Here is an 18,025-nt window from a genome sequence, read left to right as displayed (position 1 = left end):
TGGCATAAAGCATGTTGAATTGTGTATTATGGTCGAAGCCCAGTTCAGAATAAAGCATGCCAATTAAGCATGGCAATTAAAATGTAAAATAAATTCTGATTGCAAATTTATATTCCTTTAGCTAAACAATTAGCTTTTCTTCAGAAACATGTGTTTCTATTCCCATCTGTCTATCCACACACACAAGTTTAAATTATTATAATATGTAAGCCTAACTCAAAAAGTGCCTCTGTTAACAATAGGGACCCCATTCCCCTGGTGGGAGCCATGGATATCCTGCTTTCACCCTCCGCCCCCTGCCTCCACTTACCTGGCAAACAGGGGACAAAGGCACAGGAATGGGTTCCCAGGCGTGCTCCCAGGATGGCACGATGACATCACTCCCGGGAGAGACATCATCACTCTGCCCCAAGAGCACTCCTGTACTCTGCAGTGGGCCAATTTTGTCCCCTAATAGGCCTGTTTTGGCCCATTTGAGGCCCACTGCAAAGCGTGCGTGCACCCCACACAACAATGTCACTTCCCGGAAGTGATGTTATTGCGCAGGTGCGTGGGCGCGCACACACAAGGAGGATCATGGGCCTGGCAAAACAGTAAGTGACAGATCTCCCGGCAAGAGGCTAAGGGGATCTAGTAACCCTAATTAACAATGTTATTTAGTTACACATAAAACCAATAGATATGAAAAATTAAGAGATTATTTCTTCTGTTGGTGTAGTATTTAAGCTTTGTAAATGAGAACTGATCTATTGTTTCACACAACTCAACTTTCATACCATGGCTGCACTTATCACTTGACGGACACAACTGTAGGAACTTGCCATCTAACTTGGTGGGTTTGCCATTGTAGTTACATGGGTTACTTGAAAATCCCTTACAATCAAAACTTGAGTCATAATGTTACCCACCACAGATCAACACTTCACTCTTTCCCAAAAAAATTCTTTTCCTCTTTCACACTATGCTACATTTGAAGATTCAAAAACACACATTGCTGAATTGGTGAGGGAGATCCATGCTCAGGCTGAAGACTGTCAGCAGTTCACAACTTAGTGGATACAGTAGAAATGTCAACAGAATTGAACTGGCTGTGTTCTGTTTTACAGAGCTATATGGAGTGGGAAGCGTTCTTGAATCTATATCGTCTTTTAAAATATGGGACAACTTTATAGAACAAATACGGAGCACTTTGCACCATATATGAGGCTATTTTATTCTGTTTATCCTATCTTCCTTATCTTCCGTGTTCTCAGTGCTTTGGAATTTTTGCTAATGCTCTGTCAAGTATACCTGCAATCATAAGGACTAGAAACGTCCTTTTTTAGAAGCTGAGCATTTTAATTCTAAAAGCTGAAGGCAATGTACTGCCCATGTATGCCACAAATAAGGTCTTTTTATTACGCAGAAACTGAACAATATGTAACTGATGGGAACGGAGGATTACAAACTATACAATTTAATAATTTCTACAAAAATTCTTTGTGTTCATTTACAAAAATTAACTTACTTTGGTTGAGTTTTTATTAGGGGCTGTGCTAGGACAGTCAGGATCTTCGGGATTTAGACAAGGTCGATCCAGATACCCGTGACCAACCTCAGCCTTATTTAGCATTTCTTCCCAGCTATCTACTTGAGAGTTTATTTTCTTTAACTCTTCTAAGAATTCCAGTGGGTCAAAGTTGGTCCACTGCAAATGGGGTTTTCCTCTGGAAAAAAATTAAAAACAATGATGAAAAAGCATTAATCTTCATACTAACACACAAACATATGAACACTTCCCTTGTTCCCTCTTTTGTACATATCCACAGTTCAAATAATTCATTTGAAGGCTACAACCCTAACAGTACAATCCTATGCAGAGTTACTCCAGTCTAATTCCATTGACTTCAATGGAATTAGACCAGAGTAACTCTGCATAGGATTGCACTGTAAGCACACTTACTCATGAGCAATTCTCACTGAACTCAGCCAAATTTACTTTTGAGCAAAGATTTAAGATTTTGCTAGACAGTTTTAGTGGATGGGTAGTTCTTTGGATAAAGCCTATAGGTGAAGATTGCTCAGAAGTTGTATTTTAGGATTTGTTTTCAGATATTAAATTTCTTATCCAGGAAAATATCAGATTAGGTCTCTTCTGCATGCTGTTAGGGGCACAAGATATGTAATATCTGAATTGATCTTTAGATTTATTTTAAAGGGGGGATTATTCATATATTACTTAAATGTGTTTTTAAAAACAACAAACTATCAATCTAGCAGCATAAATGCATGCTTGGAAATCAAGAAACATACTCTTGCCTCTTGCTGCTGCCACTGTCATAAGTATCTCTGCCATTTCTTCCATACACACCCCTACTTTTGATTTTGTGATGTTGATAGACCATAAAGGCTTTTTGCTGCCTTATTTTGTGGTTCAAACTACTGTAGCTGCTTAACCAGGCTTGAGTCATTATTCAAACTCTCCCAACCAGAAAACACAAACCCCCTTATTCTCCCAGCTAAAAAACACTACGCTGAAGGTTAAGAGATGGCCATTGCAAATTGCTTTTACGGAGACATGCAAACCAGGGCAAAGACAATAAACACAAAAGCTAGGTCTTGCATAATTAACCAAAAATGTCTAAACTGATTAAAAATTAACTCTTTGATGGACACATTATGTTGCATATAACAATCTCCCAAAAGAGATACCTTATGTCTCTGAATGAACTGATAAACAAAAGATTAGTTTCTTCCTGAGATTTTTTTAAAAATTCAGTATAATTCACGTTTTCATCTAAAGAGAATTGTCAAGCAGTCAATGTTTTCATTTTAAATCAGTACTTTTGAATTAAAAGAACAAAGAAAGCTTATTTTCTGAAAAATATTGACAAGCACATAATGGTGAATACAGCCAGGCATTCTAAAAACTGGTGGAAGAATTTCTAAAGTGCAAGAATTTCAAAGTAGGGAATGAGCATTCAAACAATTTATAGCATTCTTAGACTGTATGCCTTCCTTTACCCTAGAAGGCAATAGTTGTTCTTGGTCTCTTATTTTCAATTTTCTTTTACATGTTGAGTGTGTGTGTGTGTGTGCATGTGCGCGTGTGCGTGTGTGTGAGAGAGAGTGTATGGGTTCTTTGCAAGATTGCTTTCTATCAGAAAATCCATGCACACAGATGTGTAAAAATCTGAGATACAATGAGTAATACATAAACCATTAGAGAGCAGACATCATAGCAAAACTCAGGACACATATTATGGGATTATGATTTATTTCTCAGAAATATATGTTCTTGCTTTCCTTCCAATATTATCATTTGTTTATCATAACATATAGAAGACTATTGTAGAAAACATCCCTCAATCAAATTTTAAAATCCTAATTATATCAATGTTAAACATCCTTTGATTTTAAAGGAAGATTATACTCAAAGTTACAAATGAAATTAGCATTCAATTCAAATGCTTTACATCCAGTTCAAAGTGTTCTTCCATGTGGAATGGCTCAACTATGCCCATGCAACCAGATGGAGAAAGCAGCATCTGACCCAGAGCCAGCTTTTGGTAGCTATTGGCAGCTGAAACCTATACTACTTTTTTTATAGGCGGCTGGCAAGCAACAGTGGTATTTGGGGTCAGACTTATTTTTGCTTCTAGATATCTCCATCCCTGAGGATAGAGACTTAACAAATTTCTCTAGAGGCTCTTAGTCTTGTGATGATAAATAAAAAAGAAAACTCTTCAGAAACATAAACACACACATGCATGCAAGTGCCACACATACTCCTCTGTGACTTCTAATAGTTTATTGCCAAGTCAGCATCAGAGCACGTAAAGAACTTCCATACAGTTTAGAATAATGTATACTGAAGATACAAGAAAAACTCTGTACTTACGGAAGATATGCAGTCCCTGACTGTAACTTTGCACCATCCCAGAAGCAGTCCAAAGGTGTGATAATTAAACAAGGATAAAGATGTTCTATGATCTGTCAAAATTGGAAGTATTATTCTAATTAGCAAACTAAGAGCTCAAGACCAACTGTTATAGAAAGAAACAAGTGTGGGGGAGGGGTTAGCATAAACCAAACATATGATCTCTACCTTGTCCATATAACCAGCTTCTGTGATAAGTTCACCTGATTTATGACATAAGTGTTCCAATTTCCATTGCCTGAAATAAGAAGAGCAAGTAAACATCAACACTTAAAAAAAACAAACAAACTATATATATTTAATTTGCATTTCATCTACATAAAAGAATCTGTTTTGTGGAAACTGTAGCCCACAAAAGAAGGACATTCTGAAATTCTATAAAATGTGAATCATATAATGCAATAGCCAAAAAGATCGCTTCTCTTTGTTACATTGAGCACATGGATACTGATATGATGGCACAAACAGCAGTTCCCTGAGGCCATTTCAAGGGAGGAAAATTGTACAAGTTATACCTCACCTGTCTCCAATTGGGAATGTTCTGTTCATGGAACTCCCATTATCGTGTGCAGGTGAGTCTTAATACTTCGTGAACAGAGCTTGAAGTTCACACGAATTGTTGAGAACACCATTTTTGCATGTGTTTGGGCCTAGTTATTCTTGAAAATGGGCAGGACTTCTGTTTATTACATTTTTATCTTGCTTTTTTCCACTCATGGAATTCCAGGTGATATACACAGAGTTCCCAGAAAGTCTCCCAGCCAAGTACTGACTAGATCCAAAGCTGCCTAATTTCAGCAATATTACCATATCATGTGCTTTCCAAATATACCCTGGGACCATTGGGAAATGTAATGGAAAGTTAACTATGCAAATTGATACTAAGCAAATCTATATATAATTGTAGAAGGAAATAAGAGAAAGGTTAAATTGTTAATTTTAATCTATAGTGTTATTTGGGAAAATATTAAGCTAAATGTATTTAGATAAAAAAACGGGAATGATAAATGAATGGTTTGAAGAAATGTATATGAGCAAAAGAAATATGTTCTGATGGCTTTTTAATAGCTTATTAATAGTTACAGAATTGTATTAAGTAATGGTAAGTTAGGATTTTACCTCTAGTTAGTAGGGATAAATGAAAAGTAATATAGAACAAATGATAAGAAAATATGGGACCGTAGTGCTGTCGGGAGTCTGCACAGAAAAGGGGGGAGGGGGAGGGGTTGGGATGCATCTAGGGACAAAAGGGGAAATGTATTTGTAAGATATGAATGAATTGTATGTCAACCCATCCAATAAAAATTGTTTAAAACAAAAACAAAAACAAATATACCCTGGGACCAAATTAACTTTTCCTGCTACCTGTTTACTCAAGCTTTTAATTAGGAATTTAGCTTAACTTTCTAATGGCCTGCTCTTTTGTATAGATAGCTTTTGTGCAATTTATGTCCAGGGCTTTTTTTCTGGGAAAAGAGGTGGTGGAACTCAAGACTGCACAATGACGTCACTCTGGGTCAGCTGGAACAAGGGGGGAGTTTTTTAAAGTTTAAATTTCCCTCTGCGAAAATGGTCACATGGCTGGTGGCCCTGCCCCCTGATCTCCAGACAGAGGAGAGTTTAGATTGCCCTCCAGGCCGCCGAGCAGCGCAGAGGGCAATCTAAATTCTCCTCTGTCTGGAGATCAGGGGGTGAGGCCACCGGCCATGTGACCATTTTTAAGAGGTGCCCAGAGCTCCGTTCCACCGCGTTCCTGCTGATAAAAAGCCCTGGTTATGTCTAATGGCTTGTGTATATTAATGGCTTGTGTTTTATAGTAGTATTTTTAATTGTAAACTGGCTCCTGCATGACATTGAAGAGGCAATATACTAGATACATTTAATGTCCCCATTTAGCTCTATTTTTCAGTTAACACAGATTTTCTTGGCTCCAGATTATCCACACACATAATTTTAGAAATGATGGAACTGATTTCATTTCAGCCCCTCATAATTCCCTGTAAGTTTTGGAAAGTCAGGGGCAATCGTGCTGACAATCATTCAAGCAGCCATTATCTTACTAATGGGTGAATGCAAGGGGCTTTTTGCTACTTCTATTCACGTTCTAAAGCAGAATTTATGTCATATATTGACCCTTAATGTACCAGAGACTCTTTGAGTTTACAAGATTACATACAATAAATGCTATAGGTCCAAACTCATACTATTACCCTGAGCGAAAACCTGCCACAAGCCAATATTTACATATATGTGTAGCTTAACTATTTCAAAGGTACGATGTTAAAAAAATTATAAGCTCAAAGGTAAAAATTCTGTCTTCCTTTAAATCACTAGTAAACTATATTAACATATTGTATAGGAACATATTGTATAGGAAGATATGTTTTATTTTCTCAAATACTTAGTATCTTTAGATAATTTAAATTAGAGTCAGCAACTGGAAGCTTCTGGCCTAACCTGTTCACTAAAGATGCTTCCCGTTTCCTATCCCAGTTGCCAGTTGAGAGGCATAAAACATATTTGCTCTAAGAGATGCTAAATAGGAGAAAATGAAATACTGGGCATCCAGTCCCTTTAAGGAGTGCAGCGGAGACAGTGACTCAACTTCCCTGCTTCTGTCCAAGTGATTTTTCAGATAAACGAATATTGAATATGAAAAAGCATCCGTTTACTGCATTTTTCTTTATTGTTCTTCTACTGTAGTATCATCAAAGAAAACTTTGCAAGATGTATGTGCATCTGAATCTTATGTACCTCATGTGCATGAATTCCACTGCAGGCATTTAAGTAGAAAAACAATAAAATGTCAAAGTAAAACATACATTTGTGCCTGCTTGTTAGTGCTTCCTGAGATGTCCCAGATTGTTCTTAGTTCAGGAAATAAAAAAGAACTTTCCATTACTCTCCTCTCGCCTTACCTGTTATACATATACACGTGTACCCTGCTGGCTTGAAGTGCAGAATCGAGGTGCTGTCTGAGTGCTTCGGTTGTTAGTACATTAGCACCATCTTCTTGTGGTGTCTGAATCATGAGCTGGGGATTAAACATAGCTTCTTCTCCAATCTTCTGGCGCGTGTAACTTAACTCCCGACTCACTCGTCCACCAACTGACAGACAAATATTTACAACTTGGGATCAGCCAACAATAACTTACTCTGGATTCACATTCTAAGAGCTCACAGGCCACCAATAAACTTTCCCATATGCATGGAATGTTCTGCAGCCAGTTTAGAGCTGAAGCAACCTTCAAGTGAGCTAATTTCATCAACAGACCAACAAAGACATACATTCCCTTTATTTATTTTTTAAATCATTGTTCCAACTCCACAAACACAGCAAACCGGTCTTAAATTGATTCCTGTTAGGCACATGCTCTTTCAGTATCATACCAATATTTCCACATGTACAAAGTTTATTAAAGAAAGAAACCTTTTCCTCGCAGACCAGACCAAATATTTCTATGTTACAATTTCTTACACTTGTATAAACAGTCTGCTGCAACGGCACATTTCAAGATAAATGGCTTCAATTTACACTCTTCTCCTAAATAATTTGGCAATGGCAGAAGGGGAAATGTTTACCTTCCATAAAAAAGATGTAGGAGGGGAAAAGTAAATGAGCATTAGTATGTCTTGCTGCTGCTAGTTAAAACATAAAAATACTGTTAAGTTAGGGTCACGTAACAACATGCAGTTTCAGAGGAACAAGAGTCTGCAGAGAAGCAATCAGCTAGAAGAACTCCAATGTACTGCTATGTATGAAAGTAAGGATTCCTATATGAACTAGGTCTTAAAAGAGCAATAACCAGGGTAAGTCCATTGCCCCCCCCCCTAATGATAAACAGAAGGAAATGAAACATTAATGCAGCCTGGAATAAGAGAATTCAACCAGTAGAAGAACATAAAAGAAAGGAATATTCTAAAAGATTAAAAATCCCATACGAATCACCAAACTGAAAGGGCTCCACTGGTGTATCTCAGAGATATACTGATGCACCTCAAAGATGTCTAAGAGACAAGCATAATCATTATACCAGCACAGAACTGGGCAGTGTCCGGGATGTGTATGTATCACTTATTTCCCCTCTGCAGAATGGCCATAGGATCCTTCCTGACTAGTGGTGCTGGTGCCATGCTAGTGTTGGTGCATGCACTAAGATCTTAAGATGGGATTGCCCACGTCCCAATGGCGTGGATCCAAAGAACCATGCAGTGTTCCTGGCTTACATTGGGGCTTCCCCAGCCTTCCTTTGTTCTTTCTGCAGCACCTTCCACTGCTTGAAAATCCATACCTAAGGGCAGGGGTCATTTCGTACAAAAAGAGCTGAAGGAACTCATTAGCATAACTAATTAGCATATGCCATGCCTCTTGCCATCACCAGAAGTGTGTCATTGGTATAACTGATTTGCATATGCTGCACCCCCTGACATCAACTATTCTGACTGTTTTGGACCCAATCCTGGCCATTCAGGGACAAAATTGGACCCAAAATGGCAAAAAGGGGCTGAAAATGACTGAAAAGGGGCCCAAAATGGTCAGGATCGGGCCACTGATGAGTGGGAGAGTGATCCACCACCCATCAGAGGCCCGATCTGGGCTGTTTCGGCCCCAATCCAGGCCGAAATGGGCCCAAAATGGCTGAGTCAGGTAGGCGGGGCCACCTGACATATGACCTCTTTGGGGAACTGCTGGAACTGCATTCCTGCGCGTTCTCCCTCGAAATGAGCCCTGCCTAAGGGTCAGGAAAACTTCCAGATGATCAAGCAGTACAGCAAGGGGGCTAGAGCTGGATGGATGCAACCCATGGCAAACCCCATGCACCTGTGAAGAACACACTGGATCCAAGCCCATGATTTTAAAAGACAGCACATAACTATCTCACAGCCTTTACATTAATTAATTATATCATATCCTATATAACTATGCTACACACACCACTTTTTTTACTAAAAATCCTAGTGACTTATTCAATAGCCCAGTAAGATAATGGGATACCAATCACAAAGGCAGAGGGCATTTTTAAACGTGTAATTTTAAACCTCTTTGTGCTTATAATGCAAAAGTAAAGTCAGCTTGGGCTAAAATGCACACTTGATTCCTTTTCCATGTTCTATTCCTCATTTAACATTTACATATAATGAAAATAGCATTTGAAGCTCAATTCACATGTTGAAACAATACACTGGGACAGACATCTGTGGCCCATTTCATATGTGTGGCAGACCTCTCCCCACACAATCACATACTGGAGCTTGAAAAGTCACCACCAATTTTGTGAATAGGTAGAAATCATGTGCAGGCACTGTCTATATGAGTCAGCACCTTCACATGGGGGCTAGAGCCCCCTGCCATTTGTGTAATTATAGCTGTCTTTTTTTGATCATTCTCCATGGTGGGAATCACATCTACAGCTCCTATATGGAGGTGCAAATTCATATAATTGGCACTTTCCAATTATTCCTACCAGGCGACAAGATGTTGGTTTGTATTGCATTAAGCCTATAGGATTTGCTTTTAAAGCCAGTTTATGAATCACTCATACTGTTATCTGCAGAACCCTGGAAATGGTCATTTTGCAAAAGTTCTCAAAATAATTTCTCCCAACTTGCCCTGTTTAAGTCAGTCAATCCATTTTTGGCAAATGAATGTTTTCTGTATGCTTAGAAAGAGAGCAAAAGGTATTCCTGTTCACTGGATGTTTAAACGCCAGGAATCCTTCTGTTTATAGAAACCTCTACTCATAGTAGAAATCAAAGAAGCAAATCTCTTTTTCCTGGAAAAGCAAAATTGCTAACCCTGCAGGGGAAAAAAGTCTCGACGAGTTTCTTTGCAGCCTATCACACACACAAACAGCTCTAACTGGGCTAAAATCAATTAGCAGCAGCAGCGACCAGCCTTAATAAGAGAAGGCAGTGTTCATATTTTGATACATCAGCACCAGAATTGTATCAAATTCAATCACATGCTTTTGACTGACCAGACTAAAGTCTAGAGAATAAGTACAACCAGAAGCAAGTCCCATTTTATTCAGTGGGATTTACTCCCAGGAAAGTATTCTTACAGTGCAATCCTAAGCAAAGTTACCCAAGTCTAAGCCCATTGATTTCAATGGGCTTAGACTGGAGTAACTCTCCTTAGGATTGCACTGTCAGGCTTGCAGCCCTATTCTCCTAGTTAACATGGTTTTTTAAAAAAAAGCATTTAAATGTATTATTAGAAAGACACTATGTTTTGTTTGTGTATGAAAAAACAACATAAGAAAATATTTTCTATTCACTTCATTGATTTTAAATTCCATATTTGAACAGACTGTTTCTAATTAAATCACCCAATAATATTTGTATTCAATTTTAACAAACGTTTAATTCTGCTTGAATAACCACCAATGATATTTTATTATTTGAATTGTAGCTTGTAATATATATTTTTTAAAAAATTAGTCTACATCCCCACATGCAGAATACACGCTCTCGCATCACATTCTCAAATCTACATACACATCACTTTATTTTGGGAACTGCAGGAATTTAACACTAATCTCAGCCAAGAGGTCAGTCTTATGAAAGACAAGAGACAGCATTCTTCATCTCTACTGAAAATGACCAACTGTTTAGTATCAACAGAAATTATTGCTTCTTACTCAAGGTGCTGTCAAACTACATTAATCTCACTTAACAAGGCAAATTTAGCTAATCAGCATTACATCAAAAGCTGGACTCATGTCCTTCACAAAGCCAGTAAGTTTGTAATAAGAATAACATTAAAAAGTAATTAAATGAAAATAAAGATTGCTCAGTTTACAGGTACTAACAACTGTTTGGAACTTTGTAATAAGTATTTGTTAAAAAATCATAAAGAATCTGATAACTCTGGAGCCATCTGCAGGCATCCTATCCTATCTTACGTAATTCCTTGCATTGATTCTACTTACAATTTAATTGTATATCCTGCTTTTTAATCCTACTAGAGAGATCAAAGCAACTTAAACTGTTTTAAACACACCCACACACAATCTTAGAAATATCCAGCTGAAACACAGTCAATACACCTGTAATGTAATGAATTGTTTAAAATAGCTGCAGAAGACTTGAAAAGAAGTTTGGCAAAACAGAAAAGTTTTCTAAGAACAAATAGCTTGTCCTGGGATGTTTTCTAAGAACAAATAGCTTGTCCTGGGATGTTCCACAAAGATCTATTTCCCTAAGTACACCAGCACAGCCCAGAAGGTATACACAATGTAAACATTAACTTAGCCCTGACATTGTCAGAGCCCTTCCCAAATATCCTAATACTGCAGGCAAGCATTCATATGTGTGTGTAGAGAGAGAGAGAGAGAGAGAGAGAACAAAGGCTAATTTCACACTATAAAGAGGAGACTACTAGACTACTAGAAACTGCTATGCACATTGTGGTAAGACAGTTGTATCATGTAGACAGAATCTGGCTTTTGATAGTGGGGGCATATTAAGCCTAACTAGGATGACTTCTATCGATCCCTGTTGTTAGGTAAAAAGGCCAGCTGGCAAGCAACATGAGAAGTGATCTCAAGTGTTTTTCTACAGAACACCCTGTGCAAAATGGACACATGGCAATCTTCAGCACAGGGTTGACTAAGTGCAAATTATTCTGTTTCAAGTAAAATTTCAAATGTTCTTCAGAATAGCATAGGAGGGAGCTAAAGAGCATCTCCAAAGTGTCTTGCTAATGTACCAAGTCATGACCTTGACAGCCTACATTGATCATAGCCTAACCTGATTGTGTAAAGTGCTGTCAATTTGCAGCTGACTTATGGCCCATAGTTTTCAAGGCAAGAGACTTTCAAAGGTGGTTTGCCATTGCCTACCTTTGCATAGCAACTCTCAACTCCCTTAGTGGTCTCCTATCCAAGAACTAACCAGTGTTGACCCTGCTTAGCTTTCAGGATCTGACAAAATTGGGCTCACCTGGGCCATCCAGGTCAAGAAGTTCTTATAGATTAGCCAGTCAGAAATGCTTGCCCAGGGAAGTGGGGAAACTATTCTGCGCAACTAGAATTTTACCTGCTGGCTAATGGAATTACAGAGCCCGCCAAGAAGAGAGCAGTGTTGCCACCCTAGTCGGAATAATGAGACAGACACAAGGCTTGGAACTAAAGGGCCACTTTATTAAACGTAACATCAACCATTAATACGGCAAGGGCCAACGAGCGGTACAGGTCAAGCCACGGGGTCACCCCTGGACCTCCACCTTGACCTGTCTGGGCAAGCTCCGAAGCCCCATGTACGAGCCATCCTATAGGTCAGTAAGTGTAACGGCAGGGGAGGGAAAAGCCTAGACGGGGGGAGGGGGGCTACCAGCATCCACTCTGCTAGGCCAGTAGCAATAAAGTACGAATTAATCCCCCCCCCCTCAGATGGCTGTAGCTCACCCCTGTGGCCTACAGCAAAGCCTATTGCTGATGCTGCTCAAAGTACTCTCTCCCAATAAAGTAAAATGGAGGGGAGGGGAGAGGAGCCTAGTAGGCCAGAGGCCTACAGGGACTGGGCCTCACCCTGCTTCAGCCCTCCTGACTAATAGACAACAGGTCCCAAATGTAATAAGAAAAAGCCTCTGCCAAACCAATGAGCCTGGTGCTGGGCCCTGGCTCTCCTCCTGGAGTTTGAAGGTAGCAAGCAGGGGAATATCACCACTTCTCCAAGGCAGCTAGCACTGCATAACCATGAGGGCCTTTGGAAAACAGCCTCAGAGGAGCTTGGCTGAGAGAGCTTGAGATGAGCTCTGCTCAGGCCAAGCATGCAGAGCAACTGCCAGCCGGCTGGGCGGAGTTGCCTCATAAGACTCCTTTCTCCGCCCCTCTGGCCTGAGACCCAGAGCAGAACCACAAGTGGCAAAAGGCACAGATTGGACACTTGTCTGCTTCCCTCAAGTTTTGATGGGAAATGTAGGCATCCTGGTCTCGCAGCTTCTCTCTCTGACTGCTGTCCAATGGACTTTTCAACTGTCACTTGTCCAACATTCCGCCAAGCTGCCTACATTTCCCATCAAAACTTGAGGGAAGCTGACAAGTGTCCAATCTGTGCCTTTTGTCACTTGTGGTTCTGCTCCCAGATACCATGGAAATGCTCTGTCTCCTTCTCCTTCCAGGGAGCCAAAGAGCGGCCCCCAGCCTTATCAGTGGAAGCTGCTGGCTGGGAGGGCCATATTCTCTGCAGCCCCCAGCGAATCACAAGCTGATAGTGACTGTACGGATCCAAAATGTCCCATGTGTGATGGAAGATGATTCCAGGCCGGCCTTTTCCATCATTTTGTGGGAGACCTATAAGGCCTTGTGTCCTGGGGATGGTCCTGAGCTGGAACTTTTCAACACCTAGCTTACCAATTTCCAGGGAAACAAGGTTCCAGTTTGGGGAATCGGCACATTCTCAGCAAAGTATCAAGAATTTGATGGGTTTTTATGCCTAAGGGTAGCTCATGGGCATTGAGCCAGCTTATTGGGATTGGACTGGTTTGACATAGGTATCTATGTCGCAGGAATACAACAAGTACAAATTTCAGTTTTTGACCAGGTCTGCGAAAAGTTCAAATCTATTTTTGATGGAGGCTTGGGCCTGTATACTGGGACAACTATTTCGCTGGCCCTGGATCCCACGGTGGCTCCTATCAGAATGAAAACGCAGCGCATCCCATTTGCTCTGAAGCCTAAAATCGTTGCTGAACTGGATTGTTTGATTAACCAAGAAATTTTAGAGCCAGTTCCCCACGCTCGATGGGAGACCCCTATTATGACCCTGATAAAGGCAAATGGAGACATCTACATTTGTGCAGATTATAAGTGCACCATTAACAAGGCCCTGCACCAACATGCATTTCCAGTCCCCATAGTCAGCCACCTCTCAGCGTCACTGGCTGGGGAAAAATTTTTTGCAAAGCTGAACCTGGCCCAGGCATATTAACAGTTGCCAGTGGATGATGAAATGGCCGACGCCCAGACCATAGTGACGCACCAGGCGGCATTTAAGGTGAAATGCTTCCAGTTTGAAGTGGAGTAGCCCCTGGCATTTTCCAGAGTCTCCTGGAAGATACTTTAAAGAATCTTGCAGGGGTCATCCCTTATTTTGGTGATGTACTCATTGTGGCCAAATCAGAAGTGGAACTGATTGGCTATGTGAGGTCCTCAAGCAGTTTGCTGTCGCAGGGCTGAAAATCAAGCACGAGAAATGTGTTTTTGGGCTTCCTCAGATTGAGTTCTTGGAGTACATGATTGATGCAAGTGGACTCCACCCAACACTGGCTAAGGTTAAGGCCACCCACAATGCGCCGACACCACAGTCAAAGCAGGAACTACAGGTGTACCTGGACCTTTTGAATTTTTACCACTCCTTCCTACCGCACAAAGTGGACATAGCAGAACCCTTTCACCATTTACTGGACAAGCGGGCTGTGTGGCACTAGGCCCATCGCCATGATCAGGCATTCTGAGCTGTCAAACGACTGCTTTTGTCAGACAATGTACTGGTGCACTTTAACAAGTGGAAACCCTTAATCCTGGCATGTGACATGTCATCCTACAGTGTTGGTGCAGTCTTGAGTTACTGTCTACTAGATGGCTAGGAGGCCCCGATTGCTTTTTACTCAAGAATCTTGTCTTCTGCTGAACAGAACTACGCCCAGATCGACAAGGAGGACTTGGACACTGTGGCAGGGGTTAAGAAATCCCACAACTATGTTTACGGGCACCACTTCATAATCACCATGGATCACAAGCCTATTTGCGCCCAACCGCCAAACACCACAGATCCTGTCTCCCTCGGTGCTCCGTTTGGAAATTTTCCTCAATGCATATGATTTCACCTTGGTGCATCAGACAGGCAAGGGCCGCAGCCACGCAGACACTTTGAGTCACCTCCCTCTCCTGTCCACCAGACCAGACCCCTCCCTAGCATACAGGGTTATGCTGTTGGAGTCCTTACCAGAGCCCACCCTTCATGCATCAGACCTCGCTGCTAAGTCTTCCAAAGACCCTGTCCTCACCTGAGTATTCAACTGGGTGTGGAGGGGTGGCCGTTGGGCCAGCTGGATGGGGAATTTGCACCCTTTGCATCCAGGCAACACAAGATGTTGGTATACAAAGGTTGTTTGCTGTAGGGCAACTGGGTGGTGGTCCCAACAGCATAGCGAAACATGGTGCTGGAAGCACTTCATGTCGGGCAACCCGGCATAGTGAGAATGAAGGCACTGGCATGGAGCTATGTTTGGTGGCCCAGGATGGACAGTACCATGGAAGAATGGGTCCAGAGATGTGTATGCCAGATATGTTGAGACCGCCATTGCCTCAGGCCCCACTACAGCAACGGGAGACAATGACATCACCATGGTCATGACTGCACATGGACTTGGCCGGTCTGTTCCAGGGTCACACCTTCCTGATCATCATAGACTCATATTCCAAGTGGTTGGAAGTTATACCAGTCGGTTCCACAACTTTCCGTAATGTCATACGGACGCTGAGTAGGTTGTTCACAACACATGGACTACTGGACACTATAGTGTCTGACAATGTGGCCCAATTCACAGCAGCAGAGTTCCAGTCGTTCCTGGTGAATGAGTTGATACAGCATGTTATGTCCACCCCATTCCACCCATCGACAAATGGCCAAGCTGAACAGATGGTGAGAATGATCAAAGATGCCCCCACTTGGATTATCGATGGCAATAGAACCAATGGTTGGCAAATTTCCTCCTAATGCAACATATCACCCCTTGTACAACAACAGGAAGGAGCCCTGCTGAGCTACTAATGCATTGGAGGTTGACAATGCTGTTGGACCGATTGCACCCAGACTTGATGGAGGAGCAGCCTATACGGGATGGAGAAGCATGGGGGGAACTCACTCATTCCTGCCATCAGACCCAGTGTACATCCACAACTATGAGACTGATCCAGCATGGATCCCTGCCAATGTCACGTGGGCAACAAGGCCAGTATCATACAGGACAGAAAATCCTGATGGTTGGGAGTTACGCCGGTACATGGACCAAATGAGGAGGCAATTGCCCGGACCAATTCTTTCTGATGCCAGTGACAACAATGAGCACCATTGCTCAGGGGCCAGTAGAATTGAGGGACTTAGAAGAGTCTGCATGACCAGAGCAAGAACCAAGTGGGACTGGGCGAGACTCAGGGGATGAACCGGAGGGTGCAAGTCCACATGAGCGAAACCTAGGGGTGTCAGACACCCTTGCCCATGGTTCACATCAGTCGCAGTGTGTCAGACACTTGCTGGACTATTATAACTAAGGGGGAAGGGGTGTTATGTATTTGGACTGTTTGAACTACTGTAGTTCCAGGGCAGAGCCACTAATTCTCCTCAGAGCTGAGGAGAGCCTGTGAAGAGTCAGTTACAGCCAGTTAGAAATGGGTGCAGTTTTACTTGCTTCCTCAACAAGACCTGGTCAGTTTTACTTGCTTCCTTAACGAGACCTTTTGCTTAAAGATTTTCTGCATGTGTGATTTTCTATAGTGTGTGCTTTTAATAAGAATTACGTGTACGTTTATGACTGGTCATGAAGGCCAATCCTTTGATAAGTTTAATAAGAGATTAATTGCAAATTCAATAGTTTTAATAGTATAAGTATTTTAGTATAATTCCAGTGGAATTGGTGAGGACTCCCTGCTCTTATCCTTTCCTGAATCTCTCTCTTTTTCTCTGATGTCTCTAACAAGAATAAAGGCCATCTCTCCTTCACCCCAGTAAGCACCCTGTCCCTCTGATTATTTCCCTGCAAACTAGGTTTTCCCAAACTGTACTCGGAAATTAGCCCTTTTGACTAACTATGAGCCAAGCTACAAGTGACACCTTACACAGGTTGGACACTTGTCAGCCTCCCTCAAGTTTTGATGGGAAATGTAGGCATCCTGGTTTTACAGCTTGGCTCTCCATTACAGCTGCAAGACTAGGATGCCTACATTTCCCATCAAAACTTGAGGGAGGCTGACAAGTGTCCAACCTGTGTAAGGTGTCACTTGTAGCTTAGCTGTGAGACTCTCAGAGGCCATGGAGCAAAGCAATCCTGATTAGCTTGAATGCAATAGCTCCTGACCCCAACAACTGTATATGCCTCAGTTGTAACTCTGAACCAACCTGAGGCAAGAGACATGTTTTTGGTCACCTCCATGACTTCTCAGGCCATATGCTGTCTGGGATTGCAGGAAAGAGAGGCGCCATGTTTGATATCAAACCAAGACATTAAGATCAGACTGCAGGGACATAAATGTTGAGTCACAAGCAGGAAGGTAGCCAGGCTTCCTGCTGGGCAATGACTGACCTTCTAGTACCATGAAAGAATCTGCCTTACAATGCAGAGTTCCCTGAAAACTTAATTATAAGTGAGGCTAGAATATCAGCCGTCTCCTAGCCTTTGTATCAAGCTCATCGCTTGGATAAATAATCAAGTCACTAACCAGCCTTTGTCTTAAAAGCCTGAGCTGGTCACCTGTCAGCTGAAATAATTACCCCAGGATAACTTTTTCATACTTTCCCAATACTTTTAAAATCATGCCTATATTTGAAGTTCTCTCTACTTTCTACTCCCCTAAAATTCAAATCTTCCAAATCAGATTCAAAGTTTCTAGCCTGGACTCAATCCCATTACAGAGACACCATCTTTTTCTTAATCAGGGCCGGATCGACGTGGGGGGCAGGGGGTAGTCTGCCCCGGAGCCATCAAAGAGGGGGCGATGGGCACGGCTGTCAGCCCTGCTCTTAATACACCTAAAGATGCATAAAAGCCCACAAAATTTTTGGAGCTCTTTTTTTGGATCCTACCTGCTGCTCCAACCCCACTGCAGGTCTACTGCTGCTGCTATCACCGAGTCCCTCCTTCCTCCTCTTGCTATGCAGACTAGGAAAGGAGTATCTGTTTGTTCCCCATCTTATTAATCCTTACTTCCTGATTCACACTGTACGACAGAGAGAACTGGCATTTTGCTTCTCTTTTTCAGTTAGGACCTCATAGCTGGAAAGACAAGACTTCTCTTCTGTCCTGTTCCCCATTTTTCTCCTCCTTTTATTTTTGTTTGTATACTGTTTTATACATTTTCAAAGCAATCCTAGATATACCTTAAG

The 18,025-nt window shown here is 41.6% G+C and overlaps 1 protein-coding gene across 1 annotated transcript in view; it reads right to left on the bottom strand.

Annotated features, from left to right (window-relative positions):
* Nucleotides 1-18,025, bottom strand: part of PTCH1 (patched 1) — a 103,820-nt gene that overhangs the window by 59,363 nt on the left and 26,432 nt on the right. Inside the window, exons 3-6 of the mRNA XM_054987010.1 lie at nucleotides 6,838-7,027; nucleotides 4,088-4,157; nucleotides 3,881-3,972; nucleotides 1,508-1,706 (exon numbers count right to left, since the gene is read on the bottom strand). Of these exons, the coding sequence (XP_054842985.1) occupies nucleotides 1,508-1,706; nucleotides 3,881-3,972; nucleotides 4,088-4,157; nucleotides 6,838-7,027 (551 nt within the window). The remainder of the gene's footprint in view (nucleotides 1-1,507; nucleotides 1,707-3,880; nucleotides 3,973-4,087; nucleotides 4,158-6,837; nucleotides 7,028-18,025) is intronic.

Source organism: Eublepharis macularius, chromosome 8 (assembly GCF_028583425.1).
Source record: "Eublepharis macularius isolate TG4126 chromosome 8, MPM_Emac_v1.0, whole genome shotgun sequence".
Taxonomy (NCBI): Eukaryota; Metazoa; Chordata; class Lepidosauria; order Squamata; family Eublepharidae; genus Eublepharis; species Eublepharis macularius.
Note: the sequence above shows the minus strand (reverse complement) of the source record. Positions and strands in the feature narration are given on the sequence as shown.